Genomic DNA, 18,536 nt, shown 5'->3' with positions numbered 1-18,536 from the left:
GCATTCTTCACCGACATTGTACGCCTCCATGGGATGCCTCAGTCCATGGTGTCCGACCAAGATCCCGTGTTCACCTCCACATTCTGGAAGGAGCTGATGCGACTCATGGGCACCAAGTTACACATGACGTCGGCATTCCACCCGCAGTCGGATGGCCAGACGGAGGCGGCCAACCGTGTCATCGCCATGTACATGAGATGCTTCACCGGCGACCGGCCACGTCAATGGCTCCGCTGGATGCCATGGGCTGAGTACATCTATAACACGGCGTACCAGACATCGCTGCACGACACGCCCTTTCGGGTGGTCTATGGCCGCTATCCTCCAACCATCCGCTCCTATGAGCCCGGGGACACGCGCGTGGCTACGGTGGCCCAAACAATGGCGGAACACGAGGAGTTCTTGGAGGCTGCTCGGTACCGGCTGGAGCAAGCCCAAGCTGTCCAGAAGCTCCATTACGACAGACATCACCGGCACGTCTCCTACGCCGTGGGCGACTGGGTCCTGCTCCGTTTACGCCATCGCCCAGTCACCTCACTGTCCCAGGCGCCCAAAGGGAAGCTGCAGCCACGCTTCTTCGCACGGAGCTCATCAACGACGTGGCTGTCCGTCTCGCCTTACCTCCGTGGGCTAAGCTCCATGATGTCTTCCACGTCGACCTCCTGAAGAAGTGGGTGGGCAACCCACCCGATGCTCCGCCACCTCTTCCAGCCATGCACAACGGTGCGGTGGAGCCGGAGCCGGAACACGCGGTGCGCGCTCGCCTAGCCCGGGGGATCCGCCAGGTGCTCATCCAATGGAAAGGCGAACCTGCTGCCTCTGCTACATGGGAAGACTTGGACTCCTTTCGTGACCGGTTTCCATCCTTCCAGCTCGAGGACGAGCTGCTCGTCGAGGGGGGGGGAGATGTCATGTGGGGCCGCCCCTATGCAAGGAAACGGCGCGCCAGAGACATACGCCGCGCCGCCAAGCGCGCTGCTGGGGCCACGCCATCGCCCTCTAGCCATGCAGGGCAAGTTGAGCCGGCTAGTGGCTAGGATAGAAGGGTATCAAATCAGTTCCATATATTAAGGAACAATTATTTCCTAGTTTGTTAGCCCTAAGGCCTATTTAGTCTTGTACGATGAAATGGAATAAGGATAAGCAAGATAATTATCATCTACATCTCTACTACTCCCTTCTTCCTAATTGGCTAAGAGCATAGGGGTAAAACCTCACCTTAGTCACGGATCGCGACTACAAACTACGTAGTCGGGGTCCTGCTACCCTCAACGCCGATGCCCTTGACAACCTGGTATCACAATCCCGGCTTTTCTCGCCTGAGCGTGGTGCCTCTCCACAGCCGCCGCCCTCTGCATCTTCATGGACCGCCGATCGCAGCGCCTTCATCATGGGGGTAGTAGAGATGCGAGGATCAAGGTGAATGATTAAAGAAATTAAAATTTAAGCCTACGCTCCGGTCCTTTTCTTTAATATAAAACTTCTACTTCTCAATGAAAAACATGTCATCGCAATCTTCTCTATCTCTGTGTGATATGTGAGTAGTAGTTTGGACCTTGTGTTGCTGCTGCATACCAGGGAAACGCTGAAAGCAATAGTTGGATAGCTTCGCCGACCACGACCCAGCATCGGGCATAGTCAACTGTAGACGGTCGTGGTTGAGCTGGCCAATATCTTCTCCCGGCCCAGCCGGCACGCAATGGTCGGCAATTTCTGAGTGCCGGAGTCAAGACGGCCGTCGTTTGTGGAAAACTGTTGGCATCTCTAATTTGTTGGTCACTGACAATGACACCTGATTATGACACATCTATGTCGTATTTTGAACCTAAATCTGAGATCAGGACAATAGAGCCTGTTACAAGAGGGCGAAGGAAAACTTTTAAATGACTTAAAAACCTAGGGGATTTTCCAAGACCGGATTGGCGACCTGCAGATTTTTTTAGAAGGGAAGGTGCTATGATCTAAATCGTCAATCATCACTGTTAAGCCTAAGAACAATGCTAGAAAAATCCTTAAAGCAAAATAGATGCAAACACACACTAAAACCGTCTGGACATCCCGGAACTTCCGGAATAGGATGGAACTTTTAAATTACAGGGTATCTGTCTTGGAAGTTTTTTTTTTTTGGAAAAACAAAACGAATAGTTTTAGCTGCTGCAACTGCACACGGCGTTTGGAAGGTAGTTTTCCGCGCTACCCCCGCTTTTCCATAAAACTGAAATCTACTCTTCCGCTGCATCGGGTTTGCCAGAAATATAATCATGAACAATTGAATATACCAGACTGAAATGCTCGAAACACCGTATCAATCACTACTCACCGTAAGTTTAGGTGTACTGGTGTTTCTTTTCTTTTTCTTTTTGTGAACTGGTGTGCTGGTGTTTCCATAATCCACTTTCAAGAATATGAAAAAGGCTTCCTATTCTCGAATGCAATTTTTATGGGAACCGTAGTGTAGGTCCCTACCTATTCTTTTTACTGATATAAGTGAAAAATTATTTACATAGAGCCATTGACTCTGTGACTGGGTAGTCGGATTCGATTGTTTATGCCATCGAAATAATTATAAGTGTGGTGGAAGACCTAAAAACTATTTTTTAACAAAATATAAAAAATAAAGTTTGAATAAAAGATGCAAACAAAACTAGAGTTTGAACTTAACACATGGATAAAAATTACAAGAACTAATAAGATTCAAAGTTGAAAGATAAAATACAGATTCATGACGAGAGAAAAGGGGATGCAACAAGATGTAATAGCTCAAGCTAAGATTTCAATTAAATACATATTAAAAATCCATAGATGCATTCCAAAAAGGGTGGAAACATAATAGAGTAATTAATAAATTTATCACAACCAAATAGAGATTATAGAGTATCCAAATAGATATTGTGTTAAGAAATAAATAGAGACAATACAAATAATAAATTTTGATTTAGTTGTACATACTCAATTTAATGAAACTTTTAATGATAAACTAATTTAGAAAATTAGATGTTAGTTAATCCCTGAATATTAAATAGAGGTATTTGCATGATGATCACCCGATTGGTATTACAACCAATTTGTGACACCAACTTATCGATTGTGATTGGGATCATCAGTCATGACAATTAGTTCTTAGCGAACCAGACCATTGCTCTTGCCTTCTCTGGTGTTACAATCACTGATACCATCTCCATTAGTACGGCTAATTTCCATGGATGGCCCTGGTGGCATCTACACAGGATTCAGAATTTCCACCGAATTTCATTATGTTTTGAGTCCTACCGGTGACCCCAGTAAATACATATATCACTAATTTTATTTTTCATTTGGTTGAGATTTCATTTAAATTTCACAGTTTTTTTTTAAAATTTCAGCGATTACCGTTTCTACGGGCCCCTCTGATATTTATGTCAAAACCAGTAGGCCAAACCTTTGCATCTATGTACGACAAATGGCACATGGTCTGATTGTCGACGGAGTCCAGTTGGAGGTAATGATATCTGTGGTATGTTTCAGTAGTTATTAGGTGAGCGTGGACTGACACAAGACGGATGAAGAAAGAATTTATATATCTCCTACGAGTAAAAAAAATAAAGTGTGGATATTTTTTTTTGCGATATTTGTTTTGGTTCGTCCGTCTGTCCACGTCTGCGATCCCCGTCTGCTTTGAAGGAAATAAATCGATCACCTGAGGCCACATGCATGGAAGGAAACAATAATCATGCATCGCGCGATACAAAAAGAATCTGCCATTCCTGCGATCCCCGCCTGCTTTGAAGGAAACAAATCGATCACCTGAGGCCACATGCATGAAAGGAAACAATAATCATGCATCGCGCGATAGAAAAAGAAACTGTCATCCTTGCGATCCCCGCCTGCTTTGAAGGAAACAAATCGATCACATGAGGCCACATGCATGGAAGGAAACAATAATCATGCATGGAAGGAAACAATCATGCGGTGCCCCTCTCTCGCTCGGTCAGATATCTTTCATCTCCACGTAAACTGGATCATATGGTATTGTCCATAATTTAGAGGATATTAAATTTAGGCTAGGTGCATAGTAGGCCACCTAGCTTTATTCTTGCAACTTCTACCTCTTTATGTGTTAGTCTTTGCCAATGGTATAATTTATTTGCAAAGCTCAAGCAAGACAATTGGCAAAGATCAAGCAAGACGACTCAATGAGGTTGGCCCTTAATTTTAATGTTTTCAGCATGCAGACCTATATAGGTCCATTCCTCTGCGTTTCTTCGTGCTTCCATTAGCATATAATATGAAAGTATTGTTGTGTTCATCACGACTTCCAGTTGACTACTCCCATTAGCATATACTTCCTCTGCCCTAAAATATAAGTCGTTATAGGATGCGTGCAGGTCAAACTTTTTCAACTTTGACTAGGTTTGTAAAAAATACGTGCAACATTTATATCTCCAAATAAGTTTATTATGAAAATATATTCAATGGTCTATGTAATGATACTAATTATGTATTATAAATATTAATATTCTTTTATATATAATTGGTCGAAGTTAAAAAAAAAGTTGACTTCTCGGGAAGCGAGAATGAATTCTATTTTGGGACAGAGGGAGTATATGAAAGCAGTGTTGAAAATATTTTAACAATCAAGTTCGTCTCTGTCTAATTGGTAAGCTTAGACATCATAATGGCATCAAAAATTTTAACTCTCATGGACACCCTCATGGATCAGTGCAAAGCATCCTAATCCTACAGCATACACAAATGGCAACTTTAAAGTTATGATATTTTCAAAGGGTGGGTAATAAAGACCATTTTAGACGTTCTGGCATTAGAGTATATACGTGCAGGCACATAGACATGGTGGTGCAAGTGAGCAGCCAGCAGGAGTCGAGAGTTAAGGGGTATTTGGATCCCAGGACTAAACTTTAGTCCCTGTTATATTGAATTTTTAGATATTAATTAGGAGGACTAAACATACGCTAATTATAAAACTAATTACATAAGTTGTAGCTAATTCGCTTGTCAGTGCCGTGTACAGGATGGTATGGAGATGTGGTGGAACTTATTCGTGGATTTGTTGGCGCACAAAAGAAAATGGATATCGGAAATCTCTTTCTGCCAGTATAAAAAATGATCTTAGCCGCATCACGGAAAAGATCTACACAGTAGAGTTTGTGAGCCTGCGACGCCACGCTCTCTGTGACTATGTAAATTTCACGAACTTAGCTTTTTGATTAAATGTCACTTTAACGTCGGTCATATACTTTTACAGTATTGTTATCTTATCGTGCGATCCGTGTGTTTTTAGTACAAAAGTTTAGTTGTCCCGTAGCAACGCACGAGCACGAACCTATTTGCATATATACTCGAACCTGTGTGTACATGATTATATAGAGATACAGAGGAACTTATTCATGGATTATAAGCCATGACTAAAAGTATTGCTAGCTAGTTTGATGTGAGAGAAAAATACTGTTCAAGCCGGGGATTATAAGCCAGATACGAGCGAATAAGCCGAAACGAACAGGCTATAAATCAGAGACTAATTCAAAGTGACGTCAACACGTCTTGATACTCTGATAATAACATACAGTTTCTTCTCCCTTCGATCTCCATCTACCCGAGATCTCTTTTTCCAGTTGTCCCATCGTTGTACAGGTTGTTCAGCGTCCTCACCGATGTCCCCACCATCTACTATCACCATTAGCGTCTCTGCTCCATCCAGGGTTTGGAATTTTGGCCGATTTTCACCAAAAATAAGTGATTTTCGTTTCTATCGGCGGTAAATGTACATACCGGTAATTTCGATTCCATTTCATTCAGATTTTTTTCTTTCAATTTTTAGCTAAAATTTCATGAAAATTTAAAAAATTTTGAACAAAATTTCAATCAAATTTCACTGATTTCCGCTTGTATCGTCGCCCTCCGGTATTTGTGTTTCGACCAGTAGTTTGTACACTGGCTCCGTCCTTCGTTCTCTTCTTTTTTCTCACCGTGCCACCACTCCTCCTCCTCCTCCGGCCGCCACCTCGACTGCCGTCTTGGCTGCTGTCGACTTCACCACTCACATCCCACCACCATTGTCTCAGCCTCACTCTTATCCTAACGCTGCGGTCGATCACCCCCGCCACCTGCCCCCTATCTACCAGATGTCCAGCACTTCCCCCTCGGTGGTGCCTTTGTCGCCTCGTTCACTACCCGTTGAACCACCTCCACCTCCGGGCCGGCCAGCGGCGAAGCCACAGTGCATGTGCCGGGGTCATGCGACCCCGATAACTTTGTACGAATCAGTGGAACCCCGCGTATTCCGGCCAGCTACGATCCCATCAAATTAAGTTCATGAATCTGTGCGACCCCGACAGCAGTTTAGTCTAGATTCGCCGCTGGGGCCGACCGCCACGGAACCCCTCACCCTTCTAAGGCCTGACTGAGGGTCTTCATGAAAATCCTAAATCTCTAACCCTAATCCCCACTGCTCTGCTGGCCGCGGTGTGCATCCTATCCCGAACGGGAGGAAGACGAAGACGCGGGTTTGGCCCAATCGTAGCCGTGCATCACTTGCAGTCGCTATGCACGCGTACTGTATAAAGACTTTTGCGAGAAATGCCGTGGTTGATGGTTTAAAGCAAGGCGTTGACTGACTTTCCTATTGAAAGCAGCAGACGGTGACCTGGAGCGTTTCTTTCTATCTTTCCTTTCCACCAGCCGTTTGGCCTGGGAAAAAAAACAAGATGGCAACTAGCTAGCGTGCCCATCGGTCGGCGGGTAGCCTGCCTAACCATGGCGAGCGTCCTGTTCATCGTCCTTAGCTTCCTCCTCGTGCTGCCGTCAGCAACGGCAATAGGGCAGGTCTGCGGCAACGCCGGCAACTACACGGCCAACGGCACCTACCAGTCCAACCTTGCCTCCCTCGTCGCCGCCGTCTCAACCAACATCTCTTCCTCCGCCCAACTATTCGCCAACGCCACCGCCGGCCAAGCCCCCGACGCGGTCTACGCACTCGCGCTCTGCCGCGGCGACATCACCAGCAACCTCACCGGGTGCTGCAACTGCACACGGCGTTTGGAAGGTAGTTTTCCGCGCTACCCCCGCTTTCCAGAAAACTGAAATCTACTCTTCCGCTGCATCGGGTTTGCCAGAAATATAATCATGAACAATTGAATATACCAGACCGAAATGCTCGAAACACCGTATCAATCACTACTCACTGTAATTTGACCGAGTTACGCATCTCAATGGTCCTCTGCGCTTCATGCTCATACCTTATAGTCGCTTAAGGGTCTGTTTGAATCCATTAGTACTAAAAACTAGCGGCTAAAATTAGTATTAATGAATTCAAACAGACTTACTAGCAAACCTGCTAATTTTTATTAGTTTCATTAGCATGATTGGAATTGTTAATAGATGCTAATACTTCATATTCACCTTTAACTCACTATCCAACCGTCTATCATCAGGTGGATCTAAACAACTTCCCTCCTAAAATCTAATGGATCCAAACAGGCCCTAAGTACATGCATCTTCCATAAGATGTGCTAGACAGAGCCAAGCAGGTTTCTCAGAGAACATGGCCATTTTAAGCGCGCAAGAACAAGTTTCTCCGAAGGAATAAAAGTTCTAGTAGGTAAAAATACAAAGTGAACTTTTGTTCTAAAACTAAGAAAATCAAGTGAGCTGATTCTATTCTTGCTGGAGAAGACAACCAAGCGCAGAAAGCAACTGAGTCGCCGGTGCAGAAACAGAAATCAACTGAAAATTTTCCATTCTTTTTTTTCAAGTCAAGTCGTTGATGGTGATGGAATTGGAGAATTGCTGATAAATAAGGAGACCTGCCCAGATGATCGTCTAACCCGCCGAAAGTGAACGAAAGACTTGACGCAGGTTAGCCTAGCCATGATGAACTACGTCATCTTCGGCGTCCTGCTCTTCGTCCTTGGCGGCCTCGGGCCATCTCCGGCAGCCGCCGACGTATTCTGCGACAACCTTAAACAGGTGGCCGCCACTCTCCCCCAAAACACCTCCTCCTCCCGTGTACAGTTCGCCACCTCCATCGTCGGCCAAGCCCCCGACGTCGTGTACGCTCTCGCCTTCTGCCAAGGCGACTACAACGCCACCGCCTGCGGTGAATGCGTCGCCCAGACGTTCAATATAACACCGCCGCCGGACCAGCAGTGCTACCGGGGCTTCTTCTACTACAACGCGTGCCCGGTCTTCTGGTCCGGCGACAACATCGTCGACCCCTCCAACGCCACAGGCGACGCTCCTTTTGTGAGATGGAACATCAAGAACGTCACCGGAGACGCCGACGACGTCCGCCTCATCACCGGCCTCATCCACGAGCTGGTGGTGGATACCGTGGAAAGGGCGGCCAGCACGGCGCCCAGGCGGTTCGCCACGGGTGTCATGGACAGTGGCACGACCTTCCCGACCGTGTACTCCATGGCGCAGTGCACGCCGGACCTTTCCGCTGGCGACTGCCTGGCGTGTCTCCGGCGTCTCGTCGACATGGTCAACTCCACCATGGCCCTGCGGATGGGAGCGCAGATCCACGTGATACGGTGTTATTTCAGGTACGAGGCCTATCAGTTCTACGACAGTCAACCCATGCTTCGTCTCGGACCGGTGCCGGCGCCAGCTCCAGCTCCAACTATACTGGCGAAACACAACAGTAAGTATATGGTTGTAATTTCTGCATATGCATGTACTCATCAGTCATCAAACAAATAAAGATTCTTTGTCAGAGCTAAACATTGTTACTTTCCAATGGAAGCTTAATTAAGTGGCATGTTGAGATCAGGGCGCAAGAGCAAACTCTGGGTGATTCCAGTTGTTGTAGTTCCTCTAGCAGCAGCAGCACTTCTCTGCTTCGTTTTCTACTCCCCTTGGTTCAGAAAGTACAAGAAAGGTATGTTCATCTGTTGCATACTGAAATTGTATAAATTAAATTCAACTAATGGTATATGTTCATATAAGCTATGACTAAACATGCATGAAAGAAAGATTCTCATTTATATACCCACAGGTAAAACGATGAGGCCAAAAGCAGGATCTCAAGAATTGCAGGGAGAAGAACTAGTTTTGGACGGGAAGAATTCAGAGTTCTCGGTGTTTGATTTTGAACAGATACTGGAGGCCACAGATAATTTCTCAGATGAAAACAAGCTTGGAGAAGGAGGCTTCGGCGCTGTCTACAAGGTAAATTAATTAGGAAAAAAGACATATAGTTGCCATTTTCTCCTTTACTGAGAATTATTTAGCAGTATATATAAACCAATCCAACAATACTTTTGCGCATGTTTTTCATTAAGAGGAAAATACTTTGTGGATTAGAGTCACTATCCTGCTGGTATATTCACCCTAGACAGGGAAATATTGAACCAGCCTACCAATAGAGTAGAGTTGGAAGATCCTAACTTTTTAATTATACTCTGTTTTTCCCAGGGCCAATTTGCTGAGGGATTGGAGATAGCAGTCAAGAGACTTGCTTCACATTCAGGGCAAGGTTTCACAGAGTTCAAAAATGAAGTCCAGCTCATAGCCAAACTCCAACACAGTAATTTGGTTAGGCTCTTGGGATGTTGCTCTCAAGAAGAGGAAAAAATATTGGTTTATGAATACCTACCAAACAAAAGCTTGGATTTCTTCATCTTCGGTATGCATTGCCTTTTTAAAAATTAGTTTAGATATGATTTGTTAACGTAGCAGATTGACAAAAGTTTACTCAAGATTTTGTTTCTATCATCCCCATGAGTATAGAGTCATTGAGATGTACAAAATTCTGATTATTTTCCAAGTGTTTTCTACTAATATGAATTTTTATGTGCAGATGAAAATAGAAGAACATTACTGGATTGGCCCAAACTTCTAGCAATAATTGAGGGAATAGCACATGGGCTTAATTACCTACATAAGCACTCCAGGCTGCGTGTCATACATCGAGATCTTAAACCAAGTAACATTCTCCTGGACCAAGAAATGAATCCAAAAATTTCAGATTTCGGGCTAGCAAAAATATTCAGCTCAAACAACATTGAAGGAAACACTACAAGAAGAGTTGTTGGTACATAGTAAGTTTCATTAAAATAAATCCATCTATGAATATTTATATTCAAAATCAACAACATATATTGACTTGGACACATGTTTTCCATACCGTTTTAGTGGCTACATGGCACCTGAGTACGCTTCGGAGGGCATCTTCTCTGTCAAGTCCGACGTATTCAGCTTTGGTGTCCTTGTTCTTGAGATCATTAGCGGAAAACGGAACTCCGGTAGCCATCAATGTGGCGATTTCATCAATCTCATTGGATATGTGAGTTTTTAAGACACTGGCACGAGAGTTTAGCAATTGTTTTGTTTATCTGATTCGAACTTATGACCTGCGACCATATTGCATACAGGCATGGCAATTATGGGACGATGGAAGGTGGATTGATCTAGTTGATGCATCTTTGGTTCCCAAGAGCCACTCAGCAGAAATGACTAAGTGCATCAAGATTGCATTGCTATGTGTACAAGAAAATGCGACTGATCGGCCGACCATGGCAGAGGTTGTTGCAATGCTAAGCCTAAGCAGTGAGACGGCTATGATCGTCGCTGAGCCTAAGCAGCCAGCATATTTCAATGTGAGGGTCGGAAATGAAGAGACATCCACACCTACTGAGTCATGCAGTATCAATGATGTGACCATATCGGTCACAACTCCAAGATAGTTTTTTTTTTCCTTCCACGGTGATACATAGGGGTTCTACACTTCTACTATCATCCTAGTCACTGACTAGTAATTATATATTAATATTATTGTTGCGCTTGTAGTAAAAGTTTAGGTGGTGTACTGGTCTTTCTTTTCTTTTTCTTTTTGTGAACTGGTGTGCTGGTGTTTCAATAATCCACTTTCAAGAATATGAAAAAGGCTTCCTATTCTCGAATGCAATTTTTATGGGAACCGTAGCCGTAGTGTAGGTCCCTACCTATTCTTTTTACTGATATAAGTGAAAAATTATTTACATAGAGCCATTGACTCTGTGACTGGGTAGTCGGATTCGATTGTTTATGCCATCGAAATAATTATAAGTGTGGTGGAAGACCTAAAATCTATTTTTTTAACAAAATATAAAAAATAAAGTTTGAATAAAAGATGCAAACAAAACTAGAGTTTGAACCTAACACATGGATAAAAATTACAAGAACTAATAAGATTCAAAGTTGAAAGATAAAATACAGATTCATGACGAGAGAAAAGGGGATGCAACAAGATGTAATAGCTCAAGCTAAGATTTCAATTAAATACATATTAAAAATCCATAGATGCATTCCAAAAAGGGTGGAAACATAATAGAGTAATTAATAAATTTATCACAACCAAATAGAGATTATAGAGTATCCAAATAGATATTGTGTTAAGAAATAAATAGAGACAATACAAATAATAAATTTTGATTTAGTTGTACATACTCAATTTAACGAAACTTTTAATGATAAACTAATTTAGAAAATTAGATGTTAGTTAATCCCTGAATATTAAATAGAGATATTACGAGTCGGTTGCATGATGATCACCCGATTGGTATTACAACCAATTTGTGACACGAACTTATCGATTGTGATTGGTATCATCAGTCATGACAATTAGTTCTTAGCGAACCAGACCATTGCTCTTGCCTTCTCTGGTGTTACAATCACTGATACCATCTCCATTAGTACGGCTAATTTCCATGGATGGCCCTGGTGGCATCTACACAGGATTCAGAATTTCCACCGAATTTCATTATGTTTTGAGTCCTACCGGTGACCCCAGTAAATACATATATCACTAATTTTATTTTTCATTCGGTTGAGATTTCATTTAAATTTCACAGTTTTTTTTTCCAAAATTTCAGCGATTACCGTTGTCCCCACCATCTACTATCACCATTAGCGTCTCTGCTCCATCCAGAGTTCGGAATTTCGGCCGGTTTTCACCGAAAATCAGTGATTTTCGTTTCTATTGGCGGTAAATGTACATACCGGTAATTTCGATTCCATTTCGTTCAGATTTTTTTTTTTCAAATTTTAGCTATAATTTCATGAAAATTTAAAAATTTTGAACAAGATTTCAATCAAATTTCACTGATTTCCGCTTCTATCGTTGCCATCCGGTATTTGTGTTTCAACCAGTAGGTTGGACACTGGCTCTGTCCTTCCTTCTCTTCTTTTTCTCATCGTGACACCCCTCCTCCTCCTCCTCCGGTCGCCACCTCGACTGTCGTCTTGGCTGCCGCCGACTTCATCACTCACATCCCACCACCATTGCCTCAGCCTCACTCTTATCCTAACGCTGCGGTCGATCACCCCCACCACTTGCCCCCTATCTACCAGATGTTCAGCACTTCCCCCTCGGTGGTGCCTTCATCGCCTCGTTCACTACCCGTTGAACGACCTCCACCCCCGGGCCGACCGCCACCGAACCCCTCACCGTTCTAAGGCCTGACTGAGGGTCTTTGAAAGCTCTAGTTTGGTTTTGGTGAATTGATAAAACCCTAAGTGCTAACCTAGTTTATCAAGTGATCATGAGATAGGTAGCACATTTCAAGTGGTGAAGCAAATGAAGATCATAACATGATGATGATACCATGATGATGATCAAGTGCTTGGACTTGGAAAGAAGAAAGAGAAAAATAAAAAGCTCAAGGCAAAGGTATAAATCATAGGAGCTATTTTGTTTTGGTGATCAAAACACTTAGAGAATGTGATCACATTTAGATTTGATAACCGTACTATTAAGAGGGGTGAAACTCGTATCGGAATACGGTTATTAAAGTGCCACTAGATGCTCTAACTCATTGCCTATGCATTTAGGATCTAGTGGAGTGCTAACACCCTTGAAAATGTTTGTGAAAATATGCTAACACATGTGCACAAGGTGATACACTTGGTGGTTGGCACATTTGAGCAAGGGTGAAGAAGATAGAGTCGAAGAGAAGTTAGCCGCGATGGTTACAGAGTGACCGGACGCGTCCAGTATGGTGACCGGACACGTCCGGTATTTGGCGACTAACTCAGCGACCGGACGCGTCCGGTCGCCACACCGGACGCGTCCGGTGTGAATCAGAAAAAGCTGTATACGGCAGGACAGTCGATCGGACGCTGGCAGCGTCTGGTCCGGTATCACCGAACGCGTCCGGTCAAGCAAGGATGCTTACTATATGCCACCGGACGCTGCGGCTCAACGTCCGGTCATTTGTGTTTGTGCGTCCAGTGTGAGCGTCCGGTCGTCGACAGATTAGGTAGCAACGGCTATGATGGTTTGAACTGGACACATGGCAGTCTAGGGGCTACCGGACACGTCCGATATGCCGACCGGACGCGTCCGGTATTCACAACCGGAGCGTCCGGTGCTGCGTCCGGTCAGTTGGACTGCAGCGTCCGGTCAGCCCGCGTTATGCCCAGTGAAGGGATATAACGGCTCTATTTCGTGGGGGCGTCTATTTAAGCCACATGGCTGGTTGAAGCTTATACCTTTGGCCATTTTCATTGACATAGCAACCTTGTGAGCTTAGTCAAAGCCCTCCCACTCATCTACATCGTTGATTCATTATCTTTGTGAGATTGGGAGAGAATCCAAGTGCATTGCTTGAGTGTTTGCATCTAGAGGCACTTGGTGATCGTGTTTCGCTGTGGATTTCGCTTGTTACTCTTGGTGGTTGCCGTCACCTAGACGGCTTGGAGCAGCGAGGATCGTTGAGCGGAGGGTGGTGATTGTCTCCGGCTCCGATCGTGGTGATTGCGAGTGGTTCTTGACCTTTCCCCGGCGGAGCGCCAAAAGATACTCTAGTGGATTGCTCGTGGCTTATGTGATCCTCATCTTGTGTTGGTTGTGCGGCACCCTATTGAGGGTTTGGCGTGTGAAGCCAATTAGCGCGTGAACCTCCAAGTGAGTGAATCGCCACAACAAGGACTAGCTTGCCGGCAAGCAAGTGAACCTCGGTAAAAATCATTGTGTTCATCCTTGATTCCGAGGTGATTGGTCTTCATTGTTATTCATCCTTGTGATTGATTAGTTCCTTCATCTATACGGCGGTATAATCTTCTTGATCACTCTCTTTATATTATCGCAAACTAGTTGTCAAGCTCTTTAGTGTAGCTAGTTGTGAGAGCTTGCTTGCTTGGTTAGTGTGGCTCTTTAGTTAACCTTTGAGAGCACACTAACATATGGTAGTGTCATAGCTATTGTGTGAATAAATACTATCTAAACTAGAATTGTGGTAGGTGGCTTGCATTTTGAGTAGGCTAGCGCAACACTTGTTTCGTCTCATAATTGTCTAACCATTTTGTTAAGTATTGTTGTAGAAATTTTTATTAGGCTATTCACCCCCTCTGACCATTAGGACCTTTCAGTCTTCATGAAAATCCCAAATCCTTAACCCTAATTCCCACTGCTCTGCCCCCAGCGGTGTGCATCCTATCGCGAACGGGAGGAAGACGAAGACGCGGGTTTGGCCCAATCGTAGCCGTGCATCACTTGCAATCGCTATGCACGCGTACTGTATAAAGACTTTTGCGAGAAATGCCGTGGTTGATGGTTTAAAGCAAGGCGTTGACTGACTTCCTATTGAAAGCAGCAGACGGTGACCTGGAGCGTTTCTTTCTATCTTTCCTTTCCACCAGCCGTTTGGCCTGGGAAAAAAAACAAGATGGCAACTAGCTAGCGTGCCCATCGGTCGGCGGGTAGCCTGCCTAACCATGGCTAGCGTCCTGTTCATCGTCCTTAGCTTCCTCCTCGTGCTGCCGTCAGCAACGGCAATAGGGCAGGTCTGCGGCAACGCCGGCAACTACACGGCCAACGGCACCTACCAGTCCAACCTTGCCTCCCTCGTCGCCACCGTCTCAACCAACATCTCTTCCTCCGCCCAACTATTCGCCAACGCCACCGCCGGCCAAGCCCCCGACGCGGTCTACGCGCTCGCGCTCTGCCGCGGCGACATCACCAGCAACCTCACCGGGTGCGCCACCTGCGTCAACAACTCGTTTGCGTACGCGCAGAAGATGTGCCCCTACGCCAAGGCCGCCAGCGTGTACGACGATGACTGCCTCGTCGGCTTCTCCAGCAGCAACATCCTCGTCCCAGCCAACAACATCACCCGAGACATGAGCACGCTGTTCCAGTACTGGAACCCGACGAGCATCACCGGCGACGCCACTGTGGTGGCCGCCGACGTGAACGATCTGCTCACGCAGACCGCTCGGGTGGCGGCCACCAGTCCGAGCAGGTTCGCCACGGCCTTCATGGACGCCTCCAGCAGCTCCATCCCGACGCTCTACTCTTTGGCTCAGTGCACGCCGGACCTGTCCGCCGGCGACTGCCTCGCGTGCCTCCAGCGGATCGTCGGCGTGGTCAACGCCACAACGTCCGTGCGCCTGGGCGGACGGGTCCTCGTGCTGCGGTGCAACTTCAGGTTCGAGAATATGATGTTCTACGAAGGCGCACCCACGAAGCGTATCACGCCGTCGTCATCAGGCCCTCCGGCGTCACCATTTCCGGCTCCGACAACAAATAAGAGTAATCCCTCCGTCCCAAAAAACCATCGTTTTTTGACTTCGAGACATCTTGGACCATCTGTCTTATTCAAATTTTTTATATAAATATCATATATTTTGTTATGACTTACTTTATTATTAGAGATACTTTAATAATGATTTATTTATTTTATAATTTACATAAAATGGTCAAACAAACGTCACTCTTTTTGGGACTGAGGGAGTACGTGGTGAAGTTTTTTTTAGCAGTGTTTAAATAACGGGCTAAGACGTTTAGCTATCTTCCTCCTCAAACAGCTAGCTAATAGCGGGCTAAATCAGGCTATAGGCACTTACAATGGCTAAATTATACATAGGAGCAAATAGATTAATCCTGTTTTTTAGTTATTTTTATTATTTTTGTCTAAAATGCTTGTTATATAATCTCTCTCTCCCAAAATATGTGTCGTTTTAGGTTTTGTGCTGGTCAATTTTTTTTATAACTTTGACTATATTTATAGAAATAATAACAATATTTGTATCTCCAAATAAGTTTAGTACGCAAATATATTCTATAAATATTAATGATTTTATATATATATTTGGTCAAAGTTAAAAGTGTTTGACTTCTTAGGAAATGAGATCAGACGATTTATATATTGATCTTCAAAGTTAAAAGTGTTTGACTTATTTTGGCTCGGAGGGAGTACAATGTTTTCAGACAATATATCCATGTTCGGCTTACCCCATATTCGACTTGTTCGGCTTCTTTTTTCAGCCGGAACGGTGTTTTTCTCTCACAACAATTCAGCCGGAACAATGTTTTTCAGCGAACGAGGCTAAATTATACATAGTTTGAAGATTAATTAGTACTTGCTGATGATCAGACGCTTTATATATTGATGAAGTGTTAATTATTATGACTTTGATCTGACTGAATATGTTCATGCATGTGTATTTGTCTCGAGGACCTGCAGGGATGAAGCCCTGGGTAATTGCCGTGTCTGTAGCACCTCCTCTAGCGGTAGTAGCACTCTGCTTCATCTTTTACTGTCGTTGGCGAAGAAGGTACAGAAAAGGTGGGTTGATTGGTTCTGTCGTCGTATAATTCTTACAGTCCCATATGTTCATCCCAATTCCCATATACTCCTACTCCAATAAAAGGCATTTAATAAAGAGATCAAATTCATTGCATCAATGTCTGTTATTATGCAGGTAGGCCTAGATTACGCCGAAAGCCTACTCATAACAGATTGCGAGGAGGAGAAGAACCAGATTGGGAAATGGAAGAGAACCTCTCCGAGTTTTCGGTTTTTGACTTTCATCAGATATTAGAGGCCACAAATAACTTTTCTGAAGAAAATAAACTTGGGGAGGGTGGGTTTGGCCCCGTCTATAAGGTAAAGCATACCAGGATAGCCTCATAATGGTCATGGTATATATGGGCACGCTAGCTAGTAGCCTGCTTCTAAAGAAGATATCGCATATATTCTTTTAGTGAAGATGAAGATTGACCCAACATGGATATATATATCTGCTTTCACTAGTTACATGGGAACTGTGACTTGTGTATCATAAAGCAACTGAGTGCGGCAAAATACCACTGAAGAACTTCTGAATATTTTCTCTTCACAGGGTCAGTTTCCTGAGGGAGTTGAGATAGCAGTTAAAAGACTTGCTTCACATTCAGGACAAGGTTTTATAGAGTTCAAAAATGAAGTACAACTCATAGCAAAACTCCAACACACAAATTTGGTTAGGCTCTTGGGATGTTGCTCACAGGAAGAGGAGAAAATTTTGGTCTATGAATACTTACCAAACAAAAGCTTGGACTTCTTTATCTTTGGTATGTTTGGAGTTTTTAATTTAGGCTTTATATTGATTTTATAAATATTTTTATATTAATTATCAAATCGATGTTCCAAAGTGAATGAAAGCTTAAGTATTTTGTTTCTAGCAGCTGAGCATAGTTCACTCCCTATATATTTCTAAGTATACCGTTTCCAATTTATTGTTTGTCAAGGGGTTTCCAGTTATGCTAACATTTAACTAATATACAGATGAAGATAGAAAATCATTACTGGATTGGAACAAACGTCTAGCAATAATTGAAGGAACAGCAGAGGGACTTCTCTACCTACATAAGCACTCCCGGTTGCGTGTCATACATCGAGATCTTAAACCAAGCAACATTCTCTTGGACAGTGAAATGAATCCTAAAATTTCAGACTTCGGGCTAGCAAAAATATTTAGCTCAAGTAACAACGAAGGAAACACTACAAGGAGAGTGGTTGGTACATAGTAAGTATCACAGAAAACAGAAATTGGTCGATTTATGAACATTTATAATACAAATCAAATTTGACCTTTACCTATCGTTTTAGTGGCTATATGGCTCCTGAGTATGCCTCCGGGGGCCTCTTCTCTATCAAATCCGATGTATTCAGCTTTGGTGTTCTCATTCTTGAGATCATTAGCGGAAAAAGGAATTCTGGTATCCATGACTGTGGAGATTTCATCAATATCCTTGGATATGTAAGTTTATCAGCTTACATGCATGGAACTTTATTTTGTTAGATTGGTATCTATCTACATTAATTATTGTGTGATGAAATTCCAAACAGACATGGCAGTTATATGAAGAGGGAAGATGGAGAGAACTCGTTGATGCTTCATTGTTATCCATGCATCATTCAGATGAGTTGATAATGAGGTGCATAAACATTGGATTGCTTTGTGTACAAGAGAATGCAGTCGATCGACCAACGATGTTAGATGTTGTTGTAATGCTAAGTAGCAAGACTAAGATTCTAGCTAAGCCAAACCACCCAGCATATTTCAATGTACGGGTAGGAAACGAAGAGGCATCCACTACTGCTACTACTGTGTCATGCAGTGTGTCAATGAGATGACTATATCTGTCACATGTAAACATTTTTAGCATTTAAAATTTATCCACCAAAATAAGCATTTCATACGCTACTGCTACTACTGTGTCATGCAGTGTTCTCATCCAAGTCCATATGGAAAAGCTACAGATTTCCTCAAACAAGTTGATGCTCAAACTACGA

The 18,536-nt window shown here is 43.8% G+C and overlaps 2 protein-coding genes and 1 pseudogene across 4 annotated transcripts; all 3 read left to right on the top strand.

The window, feature by feature from the left end:
• The first annotated feature begins 6,405 nt into the window (after positions 1–6,405).
• Positions 6,406–7,890, top strand: LOC136521260 (cysteine-rich receptor-like protein kinase 10). 3 transcript variants are annotated; one of them, XM_066514960.1, is made up of 2 exons: positions 6,406–7,039; positions 7,754–7,890. In XM_066514960.1, exons 1-2 carry the CDS (start codon positions 6,751–6,753, stop codon positions 7,831–7,833), a joined length of 369 nt encoding a protein of 122 aa, XP_066371057.1. In that variant the 5' UTR covers positions 6,406–6,750; the 3' UTR covers positions 7,834–7,890. The 3 variants fall into 3 exon arrangements, with proteins under 3 accessions (XP_066371057.1, XP_066371058.1, XP_066371059.1); XM_066514961.1 differs by having other exon boundaries at positions 7,749–7,883; XM_066514962.1 differs by lacking the exon at positions 7,754–7,890 and adding an exon at positions 7,428–7,554 and having other exon boundaries at positions 6,407–7,039.
• Positions 7,864–10,898, top strand: LOC136521259 (cysteine-rich receptor-like protein kinase 10). The gene is made up of 7 exons (XM_066514959.1): positions 7,864–8,638; positions 8,768–8,875; positions 8,993–9,165; positions 9,412–9,622; positions 9,797–10,037; positions 10,132–10,282; positions 10,371–10,898. The coding sequence occupies exons 1-7, from the start codon at positions 7,864–7,866 to the stop codon at positions 10,680–10,682; spliced, it is 1,971 nt and encodes a 656-aa protein (XP_066371056.1). The 3' UTR covers positions 10,683–10,898.
• A 3,518-nt stretch (positions 10,899–14,416) lies between these two features.
• Positions 14,417–18,453, top strand: LOC136520356 (cysteine-rich receptor-like protein kinase 10; annotated as a pseudogene).
• Positions 18,454–18,536: the final 83 nt, after the last annotated feature.

Source organism: Miscanthus floridulus, chromosome 18, assembly GCF_019320115.1.
Source record: "Miscanthus floridulus cultivar M001 chromosome 18, ASM1932011v1, whole genome shotgun sequence".
Taxonomy (NCBI): Eukaryota; Viridiplantae; Streptophyta; class Magnoliopsida; order Poales; family Poaceae; genus Miscanthus; species Miscanthus floridulus.
Note: the sequence above shows the minus strand (reverse complement) of the source record. Positions and strands in the feature narration are given on the sequence as shown.